This window comes from Centrocercus urophasianus, unplaced genomic scaffold (assembly GCF_019232065.1).
Source record: "Centrocercus urophasianus isolate 14NV4802_14NV808 unplaced genomic scaffold, USGS_Curo_1.0 seq_802, whole genome shotgun sequence".
Taxonomy (NCBI): Eukaryota; Metazoa; Chordata; class Aves; order Galliformes; family Phasianidae; genus Centrocercus; species Centrocercus urophasianus.
In genome coordinates, this window is record NW_024885425.1 from 1 (window position 1) to 17,838 (window position 17,838).

At 43.3% G+C, this 17,838-nt stretch overlaps 1 protein-coding gene across 2 annotated transcripts; it reads right to left on the reverse strand.

Annotated features, from left to right (window-relative positions):
- Nucleotides 1–76: 76 nt before the first annotated feature.
- On the reverse strand, nt 77–7,666 carry LOC122171097 (transmembrane and coiled-coil domains protein 1-like). 2 transcript variants are annotated; one of them, XM_042838460.1, is made up of 2 exons: nt 6,549–7,666; nt 77–1,958 (listed from the first exon to the last, which is right to left on the reverse strand). In XM_042838460.1, the coding sequence occupies exons 1-2, from the start codon at nt 7,089–7,091 to the stop codon at nt 1,857–1,859; spliced, it is 645 nt and encodes a 214-aa protein (XP_042694394.1). In that variant the 5' UTR covers nt 7,092–7,666; the 3' UTR covers nt 77–1,856. The 2 variants fall into 2 exon arrangements, with proteins under 2 accessions (XP_042694394.1, XP_042694395.1); XM_042838461.1 differs by lacking the exon at nt 77–1,958 and adding an exon at nt 2,943–5,632.
- Between the last annotated feature and the right edge of the window lie 10,172 nt (nt 7,667–17,838).

Below are 17,838 nucleotides of genomic sequence, written 5' to 3' on the forward strand. Positions count from 1 at the left end.
AGCTTGGTATCATCAGCAAATTGCTGAGGGTGCACTTGATTCCATCATCGCTGTCATTGATGAAGATGTTAAAGAGCACCCAGTCCCAAGACAGAGCCCTGGGGGACACCGCTTGTTAGTGGCCTCCACCTGGACATAGATCCAATGATCACCACCCTGTATCTTCATCATTCCCCGACTGTTAAAATCCATCCAAAAGGTCAGTGACCTCAATATGTGAAGTCTCAACTCTGTACCACAGTACCACAGACTGGCAGAGGTGGGCAGGGCCCTCCACCAGAGCTGTGCCCAGCTCCACATCCAGGCTGGTGACCTCCAAGGAGGGAGAGCCCCCAGTCTGGGTGACCTGACCCAGTGCTCCACTGCCTGCTCCGCCACGTTGCCATTTCTGCCCTCTGCCATCTACACTTGCTGCTGGGCACTACAGAAAAGCCTGGCTCCGTGCTCTTTACAGCCCTCCTTCAGGAACTGACGCTGGTAAGGTTCCAACACAGAGAGCAACCTCTCACCCAAGTACAGCTGCTACTTTTGTAGCTCTGGCACTTTAATATTGTTGTTTGTTCATGCCCCGTAAATCCTTAACCCACAAAAAGCTCAGTGAAACCCAAGCAGTCTCACACCACCATTTCTAAGCCACCAAAGTTCTGATTTCACAGCTCAGAGGGCTGCTTTTATAGAAAAACAAGGCTTTATGCAAAAATATTTAGATGTTCACTACTAGAAATATAACATCAAATGAAATATCTCCACAAAACTTTAATTATTGCATTATTTTCCATGCCAAACATTTGTAAATGAGGTGTTAGGTCAAATCTGATTTGTGGTTTTGGGATAGCAATTTGCCCTTCAAATTCAACAGAAACTGAAGAGAGCAGAGAAGAGAACAATACTGTGAACTAAAAATACCTTGCATGCAATGGATTACTTAGAGTTTACTTTCCCTTATGCAAAAGCACTGTGTCCTTAACTCCCACTTGGAACAGAGGACCTCAGCATCACGCAGGATTGGGCTCCCCAGTACTCATTATTCTGTAGAATCATACAAACATGAGTTACTGCTCATAACATCAATATAAGTCCTGACTGCTCTCAGGGGATTAGCAAGACAAACAAGAAATAAAGATTCTGCTCTCCAAAACTTTGCAGTATCCACATACAAAGGAGGGGGAGAGAAATAAGACAAAGCAAACAAAACCCTTCCTGGGTTAAGGAAACAATGATTCGAAAATGTTAACCTCCTAAACTTCCTGGCAGCATACTTAGTATGGGGGTCAATGAGGTTATAAGCACAAAAAAGGAAGAGTGGGTGTAGATCATCAGGAGATGGATGAAAGCTGACCTGCCGCACAAAGCATGCTGGAGAAAGAGAAGGTTCTGGGAAAAGAAGAATGAGGCCTAACAAGATGTCTTTGGTACTCAGGATCTGGAGTGACACACAGGACTTAAACTGTAGATAGATTTTGACTACAAAATGGTTTCCAGGATAAGAACAAAGACCAGCTCATGTAGTCATAGCAGAGTTTGGGGAGAAAACGTGGAGGTGAGGTAGGAACATGGTAATAGAATTATCAACTGCAAAAGGCAGTGATTAGGGGAGCAGGGCTGACAGTAGAAAATATTGCCATGTCTGGTAAGTTGTGTGATTTTTTCCCCCCCCTGCTAGGAACTTTGATGCCAAACTTACACATGTGGGGCAGGTATGAAAAAACTTTTTCCCTAGAAGGGGACCCTGAAAGGCAGGTCCAGGAATGCAGGCTCTGCCATTCTGCTTCAGGTCTGAGGAGTCTTCAACAACTGCCCCACGACAGCATGGTCTCAGTTTCACAAATGGACACCTCATTAAAAAAAAAAACAACTCATTTTTCACTTCTGCTACTTACCTCATTAACAGCCATATCGATGAAGTTGGTTTTTTTTGTTTTTTTTTTTTTTCCTTTCTCCAAATTACAGTACAGCACCTAGTGTTAAAAATTAAGTATAACAGTAGGCCCAACTGCACAACACAATGAATCACAAACGCTGTGCTCAGAACACCATATCTGTAGGCAGAGGAGAGCACATATTTAAACCACGGTGCAGCACAACTTCACACAGAAGGACAGAGCATGAAACATTGGGCCAGACTCTGCAAATATGGAAGATATGGAAATAGTCTGAATGTGTTTAACTGCTCTTTAGCTTCAGTGGTAAACTCTAGACAGAAGCATTTGGTCTGCTCTCCATCTATGCTTCACAAATACATTTGCAACAGATAAGGCTCCTGCCACACAAACGAGCACTGACAACTTCAGAGCCGCCTGCAAAAGCTTTACACACACCTAACAAAATACAATTGAAAGCTAATTTCTCAGTAAGCCATGTCCACTGACTTTGTCTTTACACGTACCGAAATCTTTTGCAGTCACGGGCAAATTCTAGGCTTAATAACCACAGACACTATGCAGCATTACTTAGTAGCTACAGAACACTGTAGCAAAGGAATGCGTTGCCCCTTATTTCAAAATGCGATTCGCAACGTTGCAATAATGAAACCACTCCAAGAGAATAAAATGCCTAGTAGTTCTTCTAGATGGCAGGATCTAAACATCGGGAAGAAAAAAAAGAAGGCAAAGCAGAGCAGGAATTTCTGCTCAAGGAGCAGCACTGAGCACGGTGTAGGGATGAGTGCCACCATGCATCTGACGGGGGCAGAAGAGCTCCACAACCGTGGCAGCCACTAACCTCAGAGCACAACAGGCGGTGGGGGCTGGCGGTTCAGCTGAGGACAGAAGACATTCAGCAGACAAAAACAGAATAACATTGCTCGACTGCAATTCACACACTACACGTTTCAGTCACTACTAAATCACAGTATTTTCACTGAATACGTTGCTTCCTTGTCCTTGTGAGTTGTACAGTCCCTACAGAACAGAAGAAACACTGCCACTGAAGAAACACCAACATCAAGAAAGCGAACTTGGTGGTGCTTTATTTTTTAAAGATCTTTTTTGAGAGACTGAGATCAAAAAGAAGATAACTTGGCATAGTCATGAGAAAGTTAATATGAAATGAGATCAAGGACAGATTTGCTGCATACACAACTGGCAAGAGCACACACAGGCAAGAGCTGAACCTACTAGTGCAGAGTACTCTCCCCACAAATACCAGAGTGTTATTTAACAAGTATTTTGAAGAACTTATTCTTATTTCATAAGATTTGCGAAATAATGCAGGTTCAGTGGATGAAATGCTTTCACCCCGTTTCCCTGATGTAACAATGTGCTAAAACTTCACCACTCATAACTTAAAGACAGTGTGTAAGGGCTGAGTTCATGCTTAACGTGCCCTGTGCTCCATTTAAGCTTACTGCAACAGTTCCAGATGTTACCTAGCCCTTTATTGACTCCATCTGAACTGTGTGGTAACTGCTTTTGCAACACAAGTTGCTAAACACCCTTTATCAACTGCATCATTTGAACTGTGTGGTAACTAGTTTTGCAATACAAGTCGCTAAAGAGAAAGCAATTAACTGAATGCCACATTTGCTTCTCAGATGCCAAACACACCGATGCCTCTTGTAAGACCGCTTCAACAATCGGCTGAATTGCGCTCTCCTGATTTCAGACCCTTGCTGAGCAGATTCCTGACTTTCTTCACCAGAGCCCTGAGCACAGCCAGCTGATCCGAGGCCGGGCTGCGTGAAGGGCTGACACAAGCACACCTCTCCTTCAGCTCCAGTCCCACAGTCATTTCTGCACTTTGCCTATCTCAACTGTATTTTGTCTATCACAAAGCCTTTCCAGTCATTTATTTGCACTTTGTTCTAGTCCTTCCTGACCTTGGGGCCCCATCAGGAATACTAGATCTTTAAGGAGCCTCCAACTCAAGACATTCTATGATATGATTATACCAAAAACTGATAAAACCATGCATGTCTGAATGAAGTTTGTAAAATAATGGAAGAACAAGAAAATACTTTTAAACTGCTAGACCTAGAGATGCTAGCAATTAGCTGCTGCATAGAATTCTCTATTACAAACTGGGTTCCACCTTTTTTTTTTAATGCCTTCGTGTTTTCATGGCCAGGCAGCTGACACTATCTGAGATAACTCACTGATTTTAGTTATTAATAAAGACATAATAAGCCGACAAATTCAACAGAAACTTCCCAGCTTGAAAATTTCTACTGCATGGACACTCATGATGGACACCCATGGAAAACAGAACCAAGCAACTCTGAAGCTCTAGACTGCTTGCAGGCTACAACAGGCATGGCTTTTATGACAGCACTTTTCTAAGATATGAGATGCTGTACGGCACCAGTGCCTGGGATAGGAACCACAGACACAGCTCCATGCTGCTAGTATGGTTTCCTTGGTCATTTACAGCCAGTAAGAACAATTTTCACCAATTCTTGCTTGTTTTGGTATTTTCCACACTGCAGAAAGCCACTGTATGGAATCCACGGCAGTTTTTGGTTTTCTTTACTATCTTCAGGGTATCTGTTTCCACCGCCATCCTTTGGCAAGAGCCAGATGTTCCTCCAGACACTACTCAACTTTGATCAGTCATAGCTGAAGCTGGTTAAACATAGACTGACAACTTAAGCACACATCTATCTTTTGTAAAGTTATAAGAAAATTTCAGGACGAGGGTGGGGAAATGATGCATTTTAGATGATCACTCCATAGCCTTTTATTAAAAAAAAAAAATATCACATATAGAAGCACAACTGCAGAATGCTACATAGAGTGAGCACTAACAACCCACTGCATTTGAAACTGAATGCTGTTAAGTAGCCAGATGTTGAAGACTGATATTTACCTTGTAGCTGTACACGTGTAAGAAAGTGCAAAGCCAGAGCCAGTACTGTCTCAGCTTGAGTCTGTGTACAAGCATGTCAAATCTCTGAAGTAAACTGAATCTTGTATGACTAGAGGCCCTTGCTGCTAGCTTACAAAAAGTTCATGACTGAGTATTGCCATTGCTTTGGCTTTTAGTTGGTTCTGCTAAAAATAAAAAATTCTTGCTCTCATTTTAAGATTCCCCCCCTTGCTCACTCTTTTCTTTCCCAATTCTACATGGGCCTACACAGATACTAACATTACTAAAACATCAAAGCTCAGAGACATGCCAACAAATGTTGTCAGCACTCCTGAAGGGTTTGTTAGGATTTTATCTCAAAGTCCACCTATGCTTTTCAGGATGGGTGTCAGGAAGCAATCCCAAATTAGCGCAGAGGTTGTCTCAGGTTAAGGGCAGAGTGTGAGGTGCAAGTCTGAAAGCAGCAGACACACTTCGGGTGATGAGATAAAGAGGGGCCATGCTGAGGTGCATCAACTTCATTTCCACAGCCTTCCTCAGCCTCGTGACAAAGGGTTCTCACACTGCACACGTATCACAGAGATGCAAGGGCCACTACTAAAGGAAAATGTGAGCACTTTCAGAACAGCCTCCCTTCCTGCACGTACACTGAGACATCACTTACAATAGCGCTTTGTAAGTAAGCAAGCATGTTTAAAATCAAGTATATCAGATCTAAATGAGCTAAGGTTGTAACCTGATAAACCAAAACAGGCTGCCATGCTTCATAACTCAAGTTGCTGGATTTGGATATAAACTTGGAAAATCACTGGCTCTCTTCAAAGTTCACCTGAAACAAAGGTCATGAGTCCAATCACAATGAAAAAGAGCTTGCAAGGAAATAAACCTGAAACTAGTATAAGAGCTCTTTTGATACAGTTCAGACACAAAGTTAACTGGTTCTTGGAGAGCATCCACTTTTCCCAATTATATCACTATTCCTTTTCTTTTAATTGCTGTCAGAACAGAAATCTCAAAGTTAGACTCTCAATGCTCCTTCCAAGAGGAATATTTACACACTAGATCACAATGATAAGCCACAATTTGAAGATCTTGCAAGCACTTCAGATAAACAGATCTGGGAAACATGAAAGATTAAGACAAATACTTCTACTTGATATCATCAGTAAACCAATACACATAACTTTGCAAGAACAAGTCACAGAACAGAGACTGTCATTTTGGCAAAGGCTCATTTCAGCACAGTAGTAGGGCTGACTGACAAATTTGGCCACCCTGGCATTGCAACTCAGTTACCTACTGCAGCCACCATCCCCATAGCCTCTCTACAACGTGAACAATCCACTGCTCCATTTGCTCAAACTGGAATTCCTCACTTTTAGAAAATACACAATAAAATATGAAGGGAAGAAAAAAAGCCACATCAGTTGCAGGAAATAGCTGCTAAGAAGGACTACTCGGGCTGCTGCTCTTCCCATCATTCCTTGCTTGCCTGCAATGCACCATCTGACCAGCTTAACATGCTGCAGAAGTAGTCCTCATTTCAGCAATCAAATAAAATAAGCACCTGCCATGTGAGAAAATGACTAATGCTTGCATCTTTGCTTCATCACACGCAAAAAGATTTTGAACACAGTAGTAGTTCAGTTTGCTGAAAGACACTTGCTTTTAAAAACAAGGTTCAAAAGTCTTAAGAAAACACACAAGGAGATGATAAACACCAAAGGTAAATCTGAGTAACTTACTGCTGCTGTGGCCTCCTCTCCACCTACACAGACAGAAGAAGCAATCTCCGTCACGGACAAGTTCGTGGGAGCATCTGTAGTGGACGACGATCTGGGACGACCTGATTGCATATCTTGTGCAGACCTCCTGCTGATCTGGGGACTTCCTTTGGGAGGCTCCGTCTTGCCCCGCCTGCTGTGCAGGCTCGTCCCTCTCTTCATCTTAGGTGGCACTCTGATCTGCTGAAGCACTCGGTTCAGAGCTGTAGGGTGGGTGGAGACACCATCAATTTCAGCGCAGGCGCTTTGGCTTTCCAAATCCATGTCAGACTCCAAATCAGCCTGAACTTGCTGAACATCATGTGGAGAAACTGACGACCTCCTGCGCTGATGCTGGAAAAGGTGCTTCAAGCCTTGACCAATCACATTAATGTTCTCCAAAGCATTATGGGTTATTTTGGATAATTTTTGCTCTGATTCATGTTGTTTTTTGGTCTCTTGATCTTGGGATTTGCCTCCAGGATCAGGGTCATCGCACAACTGTTCACTGCCAGAGGGCTCCATTGATGACACCCCACAGGTTAATTTGACTATTCGTAAATAAACATGTCCCCTGTCTTTAAAAGGCTTGTGTTTGTTTTAAAAATGCCAAGATTGTCAGCCAATTAGGTGTGCAATTGCTTCAAGAGTGACTACACATGCAGCTGTGCCACGGTGATCTCATGCTTATCTAATGTTAAACAAAAGAGCCATTATTACACATCCATGCAGAAACTAGTGGGTTAAAAAAAACAATGTACAAAACATGCCATTAACAAAACAAATTTATCGGTTTTCCAAGCATCCCTCAATCCTGGTATTAGTTGCATCTAAGGCTGTGTGCAGAAGCCAAAGCTTGTATGAGACAATTCATTTATTGCCTAGGGGAAGAAGCACAGCACAAAGTGAAGCAAGAAAGGCTTTCTTCTAAAGAAAAAAAAGTCTACAAAAGTGGGGAAGGAGGAAGGGAAAGAACAAGGGTTTTTTTTGTTATTAAGAACACAAAGCCCACAGTAGTATGTAACATAACGTGAAGTTACACTTTCATAGAACATGTTAGACTTTTTGGCAGAATTAATTTTGTTCCTTATCAAAGGAACATGCTTCTATCATAACATCTGTCCTGCCTACCTGATTTTCCTGCAGAATGCTTAACTCCACAGTATTTGATAAATGCAAGAAGACAGAACATTTCCAAATCAGTTAACCATTTATCTCCAAGCAGTAAGAAATGCCTTATTGCTGCCAGCATCTATTGATTGCACTGGAAACTAGACAGGAAAGTCAAGCAAGGACAGGCAAGTGAAATGGTTTCAATGGGCATAGTCCCATCCATAATCCTTGGAGAAAACAGAACTCCTTTTTAAAAGAAGATCAAGGAACCCTTTTGAATGGGCAGAGAATGCAGCACCACAGCGTGTAGCTCAGCCTCCACGGCAGGGAAAACACGCAGGTTTTCTCCAGAAGACATCAGCCTCCCCTCCTCACATCAGCAGAGCTCAGAAAGCAGCTGGTTACACTACTGTGCAACTGAGAACTTTTGTAACAACACACTGCTGGAGAAGTACAGCAAGGAATGAGGAAGGAAGGAAGGAAGGAAGGACACAATATCTGAGTTTCACATTAGCACCATGAGATCACGTGCTCAGAAGCTGATCGTTGTTTTCTTGCAGGAAAACACTTTGGTTAGGCTTCTATAAAAATACAGAAACTAGACCACAGAAGTCAACTCAATCTTGGCAAAAGGCAGCCTGTGCTTTAAAAAACATTTCATGTGAAATGGAACACATGCTTGGGATTTGAGAACATCCGTTTGCATTTTGAAGCAGCTGCAGAAATACAGTGCACAGAGGCTACAGCTGCAGAGCTCTCAATTTTGTACTTCTGAAACCCAACACAATGGGTTAGAACAGATGTTCCAAGATGCTTTTTAAACTGGCATCCAAAAACATACAAGAGCTGCATCACACTCACTTCTGCTTTTTTTTCTATTCCCCAAACATCACTGCATTAAGTTGGAGGTGAGATGACATTCAGTAACTACAGAAGCAAACCACTGGAATCTTACAGTATTTTAGCTGAGCACTTTGAAACCACGTTAAAAGCACCAGTTAAAATATATCACCATTTTAATCAATAACCCATTTAAAGGCAAAGCAATAAGCTTCACCTCAGAAGAAAGTAAAAATATTTACCCACGTTCACTGTGGAACTGTGGCAGAATCAAAAGATAACCACCAATCTTTTATTTTTACATACATAATGCCTTAAGTGATCAGTATCACAGTTGGATTTTTAAGCTCTTTCTTAAAGTTGCTTCTACTTTTCTCTAACGTAACTGATTCTCATGAAGTTGAATAGCATGTTCCTATTAATTGGTTTTGAGAAAAAAAGGCACAAATAGGTTTTTCTCATCACCCAGCAGAAAGAAGTGAACAAAATTCAAAACAAAAAAGCGGACAGTTAAGTGAACAAAACTCAATGGCTAAAAAAAGCAGGAGTCCCAGAATTACTTGCCGTACGAAATACAGCCTTGGCAGCTGACCTGTAACTTTCCATTTTAGCCAACTCTCTTGGCATTCATTTTTCAGTTTGGTCTCGCAGAAAAGCTGTAGTTCAGAACAGATCTCCAACATATTCCTCACTCATCATTTTTACTATCCACCATATGCTTTCTATGCAGATTACCACTGGCAATACTGTTGATCTAAAACAATATCACCTCTGTCTAACCGAAGTTCCATGCATTCATTAGCTGCTGGAAACCATCAACTGCTCCAATCAGCTCTGTTTCAATTTACAAACTCACCTGAAACAAATGAGCCCAGTTAGTTCACAAACGTTTCACTGCCATGCCCATGTGGTCTGTGAATGATTGCTGACATTACACTGACTCATGACTCACAAGCTTTGTGGTCATCTGCTCACATTTCCGTATGGTGAATCTGTTGCGAGTCTGAACAAAGCTTTTCAAAGAGCATTTCTGGTACGAAGGTCCTTAGAGCTACTTATTTGTACTAGTATCTATCTTTGCAGAGAAAAACATTTGCTTTACTCATAAATGAGAAGAACTGTGAATCAGCAGAATAAATTAGCACATCTATTTGCAATAACATTGAATCCTTATGCTTGCTTTCAACTCGTAACAACTCTATGTTCTATATTTGAGGGAAAAAAAGCAGTGCCTTCAGGATGAAGCTCAGCAACACTTCTCATTTGTATGAGCATACAGTACATCAGGGACAGTTAGTCGTTCTATATCCACAGTCACACTGAGCAGATCATATAACATGGTTCCCTCCCAGAACATGCCCGTACAGTCTTTCACTTGTGCAGTTATTTCACAGCAGCAGTGGAAAAGAAACAAAGCAGTTAAAAAGGCGAAACTGGTAAAAACGGTATGAGATAACTATGAATATATAAACTAATACTTGCCTCCATCACTTGCCCTTTAGCATGGCTGACATACAGCAGTCCCTCCACTGAACAAAACTGCAAAAAGAAATTGGACATGAGATGCAATTCTTGAAAATGGAAGGAAAGATGTACACAAACAAATAAAGTGAGCATGGTTCCAATTTATACATATATATGTTTTTTTAATTTAAAATGTAACTGTGTTTGGAAGCCAGGCTATTTAAAACTGTTTCAGCTAACTGAAGGGATACCAATATAACTGAAATTAAAACTGGATCTTACAGGATAACTGAGAGGTTCTTGGGAAGGCACATTTTCTCCAGGGATTTCTGGCCAGCTGTCAGAGCTGGAAGCAAGCTAGATTTCAGGGCAAAGCCTCCAAGATCAGGCTGATCTGTACCCATTTCACTTTCTCCTCCTTTTCAGTCACCCAGATGCTCTGGGCACAGGTCAGAAAGGCTGCTCTTGTTTATCTTGAGTTTAGCCAACAGGATGCAAAGCTGAGAGCACTGTGAAACACAAGTGCCTTTCACTGTGCTGTACAAGAAACCTTGTTCTACGTGCTCTGTAACCCAGGCTGAACTACTGCTGTGCCTCACAGTGATCTGCCAGGAGGCAAAAACCAGGCAACACCCACTGCAGCAGCACCTGTGCACCGTTCCTTCACAACAGACTACTGGAAGCCACACTGTTCCGGCAAACATAATTCCTTGTATGGATATAATAAAGGGCCCCCTGCACACTGAGCATGAGCACAAATGAGCAGGAAAGCATTTGGAAATCCAAGCCCAGCTGGGCAAAGCACACCCCTCCCACAGACACAACCGTGGCTTAGTTGTTCTGTCCCAGAGTAGGAAGCACAGTATTCCCAGGGCCACTTGGACACCCTCCCTGCTCCTGTGACAAGCCCACAGTCAGGACGGATGCTGGCTGGAGGAACACAGGAACAGACGGTGTCAGCAGGGAGCAAACACATGGCTCTATTTCTGCAGCCAGATTCCAGAAGAGCCACAATGCTAACACAGTTGATTTACCCACGTTTTCCAAAGGAGATTACTTACTCAACCAGTCACTGCCAAGAGCAACGTGCCTCACAGCACAGCTGCCCAGCAGGGCTCCTCCTGGGCTGGCGCTGACATCCCTGGTCCTCATAAAATCACCAGAAGATGAGCACAATTTTTGGTGTGTGAAGGGATATTTCTCCATAGGCAAATGAACTCTGTTGAAATAACTCAGAGCTGACTTGTTTGCAGCTGCAGAGCTTGCTACAGATACAAAGCCTATGCAGAAACTGAGAGAAAAACCAGAGAGCTCAGGGAAGAAAACAGAAAAGATTCTGTCTTCCAAAATTGACTATTAGTACAATATTTAAACATCCCTAGTCCTTAACACTGATATTCAAATACAACTAGCTAAAGAACTCTCACATTTATTTTATTTCATAAACAGGCCAGGTTCATATCTCATCACACAGCTGGAGTCCACAGCTGGCAGGGATCTTTCATAGCAGATTCTTACCATCTCTCCTATTTGGAGAAAGAAAAGTATTTTTCTGCTGCTTCCAGGGAAGAATGACTTCTACAAAGATACAGCCAAGCTGACTTTGAGAAATCCCACAGTGCTCAGCCAAACTCATCCTTAAATAGATTCTGTATCAAGGCAAACAGTTTCACCAGAAAGGCTGATGGGGCAGTAGTCACATAATGGTAACTGGGAACCATGGCAAGTGATTTATATCCATGGAAAGGTTAACGTATTTTAGAAATATCATTGTTCAGCAGCAACAAGCAGCAGGGTAAAAACGGACACAGAGCTCTGAGCTCAAAAGTAATGCTGTCAGCAAGAGGAGCTCGGGGGAAACCAGAATGGGTGCAGTATTCTGGGGAGGGTTGGACAACGTTTGAAGAGGAAGACAACAGCAACAGAGCGATAGTTTGTGCAAAAAGAACAACTGGATAACAGCAAGACAAAACAACACATGGAGAAACCAGCTTCATTTATTTAGATATTATGATTCCACAAAATAATCTTTAAAATCTGAGAATGAAGAATTTGGGAAAAGTGCAAGAAAAAAAAGTAGAAATTAAATTTAAAGTTACAGCTGAGATGGCAGCAGGAAAAACTTAAGGGCCAAAAACCAACACTGTTTTTAATGGAAAGAACATCAGCAGTTTTCAAGACAGTTCCTCCTCCAAAATTCCTGCCAGAAAGGATCTGGAAAACTATAGCTATAGGGCTGCCCCTCACCTGGCCACATTCCTGACACTGAAGGTACTCTGTGTAGGAAAGTAAATGGAGCATGGTTGAAAGAGCAAATTGAAAGGCAGGAACAGGATGATCAGCACAGTAAGCAGTCCAGCTGGAAGATGAGGAAAAACTGCTCAGGGTATGTGTAATATAAGCCAAATCTCTGTTGAGGCTCTGTGCCTGAGACTTCAGAAAAGGGCAACAGCCCAAAGCCAGCTACGTTTGTGAAATGGTGCTCAGCAGCAGGCAGCATCCCCCAAGGAACTGACTGAATTAATTCGACAGCTTTGGATAAAGAGCCAAACAGAGCGATGGGAGGCACTGGGTGAAGAGCAACTGCCACTGCAATAGGAGCAGGGGATGCGGGGCACAACAAGAGACCTACTGCCAACTGTACAATGCGACAGGGCAAAACCAGCATAGTAGGATAGCAATAGGTTTTACTGATTTGTGTCTAACGATTTTCCTAAACCCTGTAACCTATTCCCAGCAGTATCCAGATGCCAGCAAGGAACTCAGCTGAATGATGCAGATTCTGCTGCCCTTGCTTTCCCTTCTCACACCACAGATGCAGCAGGAATGCAGCCTGGTGGCTGTACAGCCTCAGCCACTGACATGTGGGCTTAAAGTGGTAGTCAGTCCTGTTACGAGGCTTTCAGCATGTCAGCCTGTGCCTGATGTTTTCCTACATGCCAAATATGAGCCTTCCAGCAAGCTGAAGGAGAGAGCACTGAGGGTGACACTGGTGAAGGCACTTTTAGTGCCTTTTATGTATTTTTAGATGGAGAAAAATACTTAGATTCTTTTGAAAGTAATGCATAGAGATCTCACTCCTGAATAACTCAGAATGAATTTTATGAATACATACATATGTTTCTGGTGAGAAGAACTAGTCAGCTGACACATGCGCTACAGATGACCAATATAATACTGATCAATTAATTGATCAGTAGGCCCACAGCTTACACAATAAATCACCTGTTACTTGTATGAGTACCAAACACCAACTCACTCCAGCACACCATTAATAAAACAGCAGAGATGCTAACTATGCCTGTGTGTGGGTTACAGCTGTGGAGCAATGTACTAAGATATTCAGAGCAAATACAGCATCACTTCTGAGCCCACAGAAAACATGTGACATGCAGTCCTTCTCCTTGGGTCCTTGCAGGCCTAAACCCTAAACCAGACAGACAGTCCACCCTGGTTTGCTAAGGGCGACCAATGGCAAGAACCTCCCTGAGGTCTCACAGAAGGCACTAAAAGCCATTCTCCTCTGGAGAAGAAGTGGGGAGAAGCACACCAGAAGATGTTATGCTTCAGCACATCCCAAGCAGTCACCACTTCTACTCCTTGCACTCACCAACTTTTCAAATGCTTCTGCTGCACAAAGGTAACACGGCCACAGATGTACCAGGAGGTGGTCTATCAGCACCATGCTCTTCTCAGGTACACAGCCTGATGAAACTGCTCCTGCCTCTGGCTTTGTATCTACTGCTGCTCATCCACAAAGCTAATGCAGTTTTCTGTTCCTCAAAGCTCAAATATTAATTCTTTAGGTAAGAGAATCTGTGTAACCCAAACGTAATTTTAACAGACACCAAACACCCTTGACAAGCAACAGATATCTTTTGCTCCTCCCTTAATTAGAAGACATCTTCCTGAACACGCCCATGCTGGAGTCAAACATTCTCAGCACCACCCTTGCACAGTCCCTAAATTACTGCTGCACTGAAAGCAGCACTGCTCATTGGTTGCTGCTTATATGAAGATCAACAGCTGTTCTGCAAGGTTAGAACTTTATAGGAAGGACAACACACGTGAAAGTAAAATACATAAGAAGTCACAACTAGGTCATTTTTCCTCATTTACAAGGAAGCTGCATTGGCTCAAGGAAGTGACTTTTTCAGGAGTGCTTCCACTGCTTTGCAGCATCACCGGTTGGTCCCGGAATCTCTTCCACCACTCGGAACATTCCGTCATCGAGCTCAGGCAATGCCTTAAAGCTACCAAGCAGAGGTCAGGACTCCTCCAAAAATACCAACTGTGCAGAGGTACCAGTGCCTATACATTCTGGTTTTGTATATGCTAAGAACTTCACACAGAAATCAAAACAAATATTGCGGTCTGCAGCCCACAGCTCGTACACCTATCAGAAAATTTCCAAGAGCACAGCGCTGCACTCTGTAATGATTGGACTGTGTGGCAATGGCACTGGTTCTGTAGTCCAGCAGTTTGTTGCTTTTCCTTCTAGGAAGTACTAACTTTCCTTAAAGCATCCCCATGAAACTTCACTGCACAGAACGGTGATAGGTTCAACTTCCTATAGCACGCGAGTGCTTCACGTGCGTACCCTTGGAGCGCTACTGCATTATGTTGCATTACTCCTACTTCCCTACTTTGCAGATAAAAAAGACAAAGGTCAAGCAGCTGCCTTAAGGTTATCTAAGACCTATGGAGCAGAGCATCAAACCAGCTTTACCCTTAAGATTAGTGCCACATCTACATCATCTCTCACTGCTGCCACCTTACAAATTGCTTACGAGCACGTAGCATTTAATACTTACCTGGAGCCTACCACAGCCACTGCAAGGCTATTTTCCCCTGGATTTAATAAAAATCCATGTTTCAAGAAAGTTAAACCAAGGTTAACGAAAGACTTAACTAGAGTACTCTGTTTTCCCAACATTCCCAACTATATACATCATCCACACAAAAAAAGAAAAAAGATAATAAGATGTGTATGGATTTAAAAGCTCAGAAGCAACACTGAAAATACAGCCTGCAGGTACTTTGCAAGAAAAAAAGACCTTTATGGATCTGGGCATACACAAAGATTCTTTAAAAGCTGGCCTGCTCTACAAGATGTGAAAGGAAACTTGCCTCATAACAAGTATTTCTTCAGAGCACAGACTAAAAATTAGCAACTTGACATTGCAGCCACCACAGCCCTCAGCAGAAGTAGCCACAGAAGGCTGAAGTTCACAGCTGTGAAGTTTGCCAAGATGAGGCTGAGAGCTCACACTTCCACCTTCATTTAGCAATGTTTCAGGAAAGCCACATCCTTCCTTCAAAAACAGATGGGAAGAAAAGCCAAAATGCAGCTCTTTCTTACAAAGTCTCTGCTTGCTGCTGAACAACAAAAAAGTTACAATCATGTTTATATGTTCTTCAAGTAGCTCAGCTGCATGTTCTGAACTCAGTGCTCGACAGGAAAGCCTGGGAATGACCACCTCCAGTCTGAGCAGGCAGGGATGTGAGAATGGGACTTCACAGCACCACAAGCATGACAAAGAGCAACTTAAAGAATGCACTGCCTTTTTTGCCTCCTGCAGCTATTTCCCAACCCCATGCTGACATCCCACCACTCCATTAGTAGTAGGGCTGTCTACAGAGCTGTGATGTAAACCAAAACAAGAAAATTAATTCAAATCTGAGCAACACAGGGCTGGGGAAGACTGGCCACATTGCTGGCTGTAACGAAGGGAAGCAGTGCAGAAACACATCACAATTACTCCTAAGTGGTGTTACCAAAAGACTTCTATTTGCAGTTACAGCCAGAGCAGCTGGAGACATGGGATTTCGCATCATCTTCAACAAGGACTCACCAGAAGTAATTTCTTTTCACAGAATCACAGAATTGTAGGGGTTGGAAGGGACCTCCAGAGATCATCGAGTCCAACCCCCTGCCAAAGCAGGTTCCCTACACCAGGTCGCACAGGTTGGCATCCAGGCAGGTCTTGAACATCTCCAGAGCAGGAGACTCCACCACCTCCCTGGGCAGCCTGTTCCAGTGCTCCGTCACCCTCACTGTAAAGAAGTTCTTGCACACATTGGTGCAGAACTTCCTATGCTGCAGTTTCCAGCTGTTTCCCCTTGTCCTGTCTCCACTCACCACTGAAAACAGTCTGGCCTCGCCATTCTGCCCCCCACACCTTAGATATTTACAGACCTGGATCAGGTCCCCTCTCAGTCTTCTTTTCTCAAGGCTGCACAGACGCAGTTCACTCAGCCTTTCCTCATAGCAGAGATGCTCCAGGCCCTTCACCATCTTGGTGGCCCTCTGCTGGACTCTTTCCAAGAGATCCTTGTCTTTTTTGTACTGGGGAGCCCAGAACTGGACACAGTGCTCCAGATGAGGCCTCACCAGGGCAGAGTAGAAGGGGAGGATCACCTCCCTCGACCTGCTGGCCACGCTCTTTTTAATGCACCCCAGGATGCCATTGGCCCTCTTGGCCACAAGGGCACACTGCTGGCTCATGGCCGACCTGCCGTCCACCAGGACACCCAGGTCCCTCTCTGCAGAGCTCCCCTCCAGCAGCTCATCCCCCAACCTGTACTGGTGCATGGAATTATTCCTCCCCAGATGCAAGACTCTACACTTGCTTTTGTTAAACCTCATCTGGTTTTTCTTTGCCCAGCTCTCCAGCCTGTCCAGGTCTCACTGAATGGCAGCACGGCCTTCAGGCTGTCAGCCAATCCTCCCAACTTCGTATCATCAGCAAACTTGCTGAGGGTGGCCACCATCCCCTCATCAAGGTCATTGATGAAGATGTTGAAGAAGACCGGACCCAGCACCGACCCCTGGGGGACACCGCTGGTTACAGGCCTCCAACTGGACTCTGCACCGCCAACAATGACAATTTCTGCTATTCAAGTACTGCATGTTGTAAATAAAGAAACTACTCTTTTTGAGAAAGAGTAAAGAAATACTAAGAAAATATTTAAAATGGTGAGTTTTCAAAAAATAAGAGAGCTTGGGATATGAAAACAAAGAACAAATAAACCAGATTACAAAAGAGAGGCATTGGCTAATATTATCATTAGCAAAAAGTCATTTCTTCATTAGATATCTGCACACGCTCACTATTTGAAACCAGAGATTACAACTGATTAAAAGAACAGTCAGGATCTGCATATTAAAAAACATACAAATGAAATAGCACACAAGTAATATATGTCTTGTCTCTCAGCATTCCAGCAAGGAAGGGATGACAAGCATAGTGAAAGCAGTGCATGGCACACAGCCCCAGAGGGGCACTCAGCTTTGCTGGAGCCCCAGGATGACTGAAGGCCAGGAGTTAAGGTGTGAAGCTTTAGGAAAAGGCATAGAACACAAAATTGCCATCTCCACTGGTTTTCTGGTCCCTTCTCAACTTAGAAATGAGGAGAGCTCAAAATTAAGGACCACCACAATAAAAATCTGCTACAGTAACATGCACTCGCAAACACTTTAAAGTGCAGCCTTAAGCACTGCCTGTCAAAGTATGCCACAGTTCAGTATCCAAAGGAACTGCTTTAAGTTGTTATAATCAATTTGCTCTGTTGAAGGGATACACAGTGGTAGAAAGTTCCAATTTCAGTGTGGCAGAGGCAACTGTTGCATCGGTGTGGTTGAAGACCATCTATGCCCGGAATTTCCTTCATAGGCCAAAGCCTGCACTGAGCGCAATGCTGAGAGCCTCCCTGCAAATACTGAATTATTTACAGGAGCAATTTGAAAAGGACTAATACAGACTGTTTTAGCTTCCCTCTTGTCAAAAAGCTCGTACACTGGAACCGATTTCATTCACAGAATCACAGGGTTGGAAGGGACCTCAAGGATCAT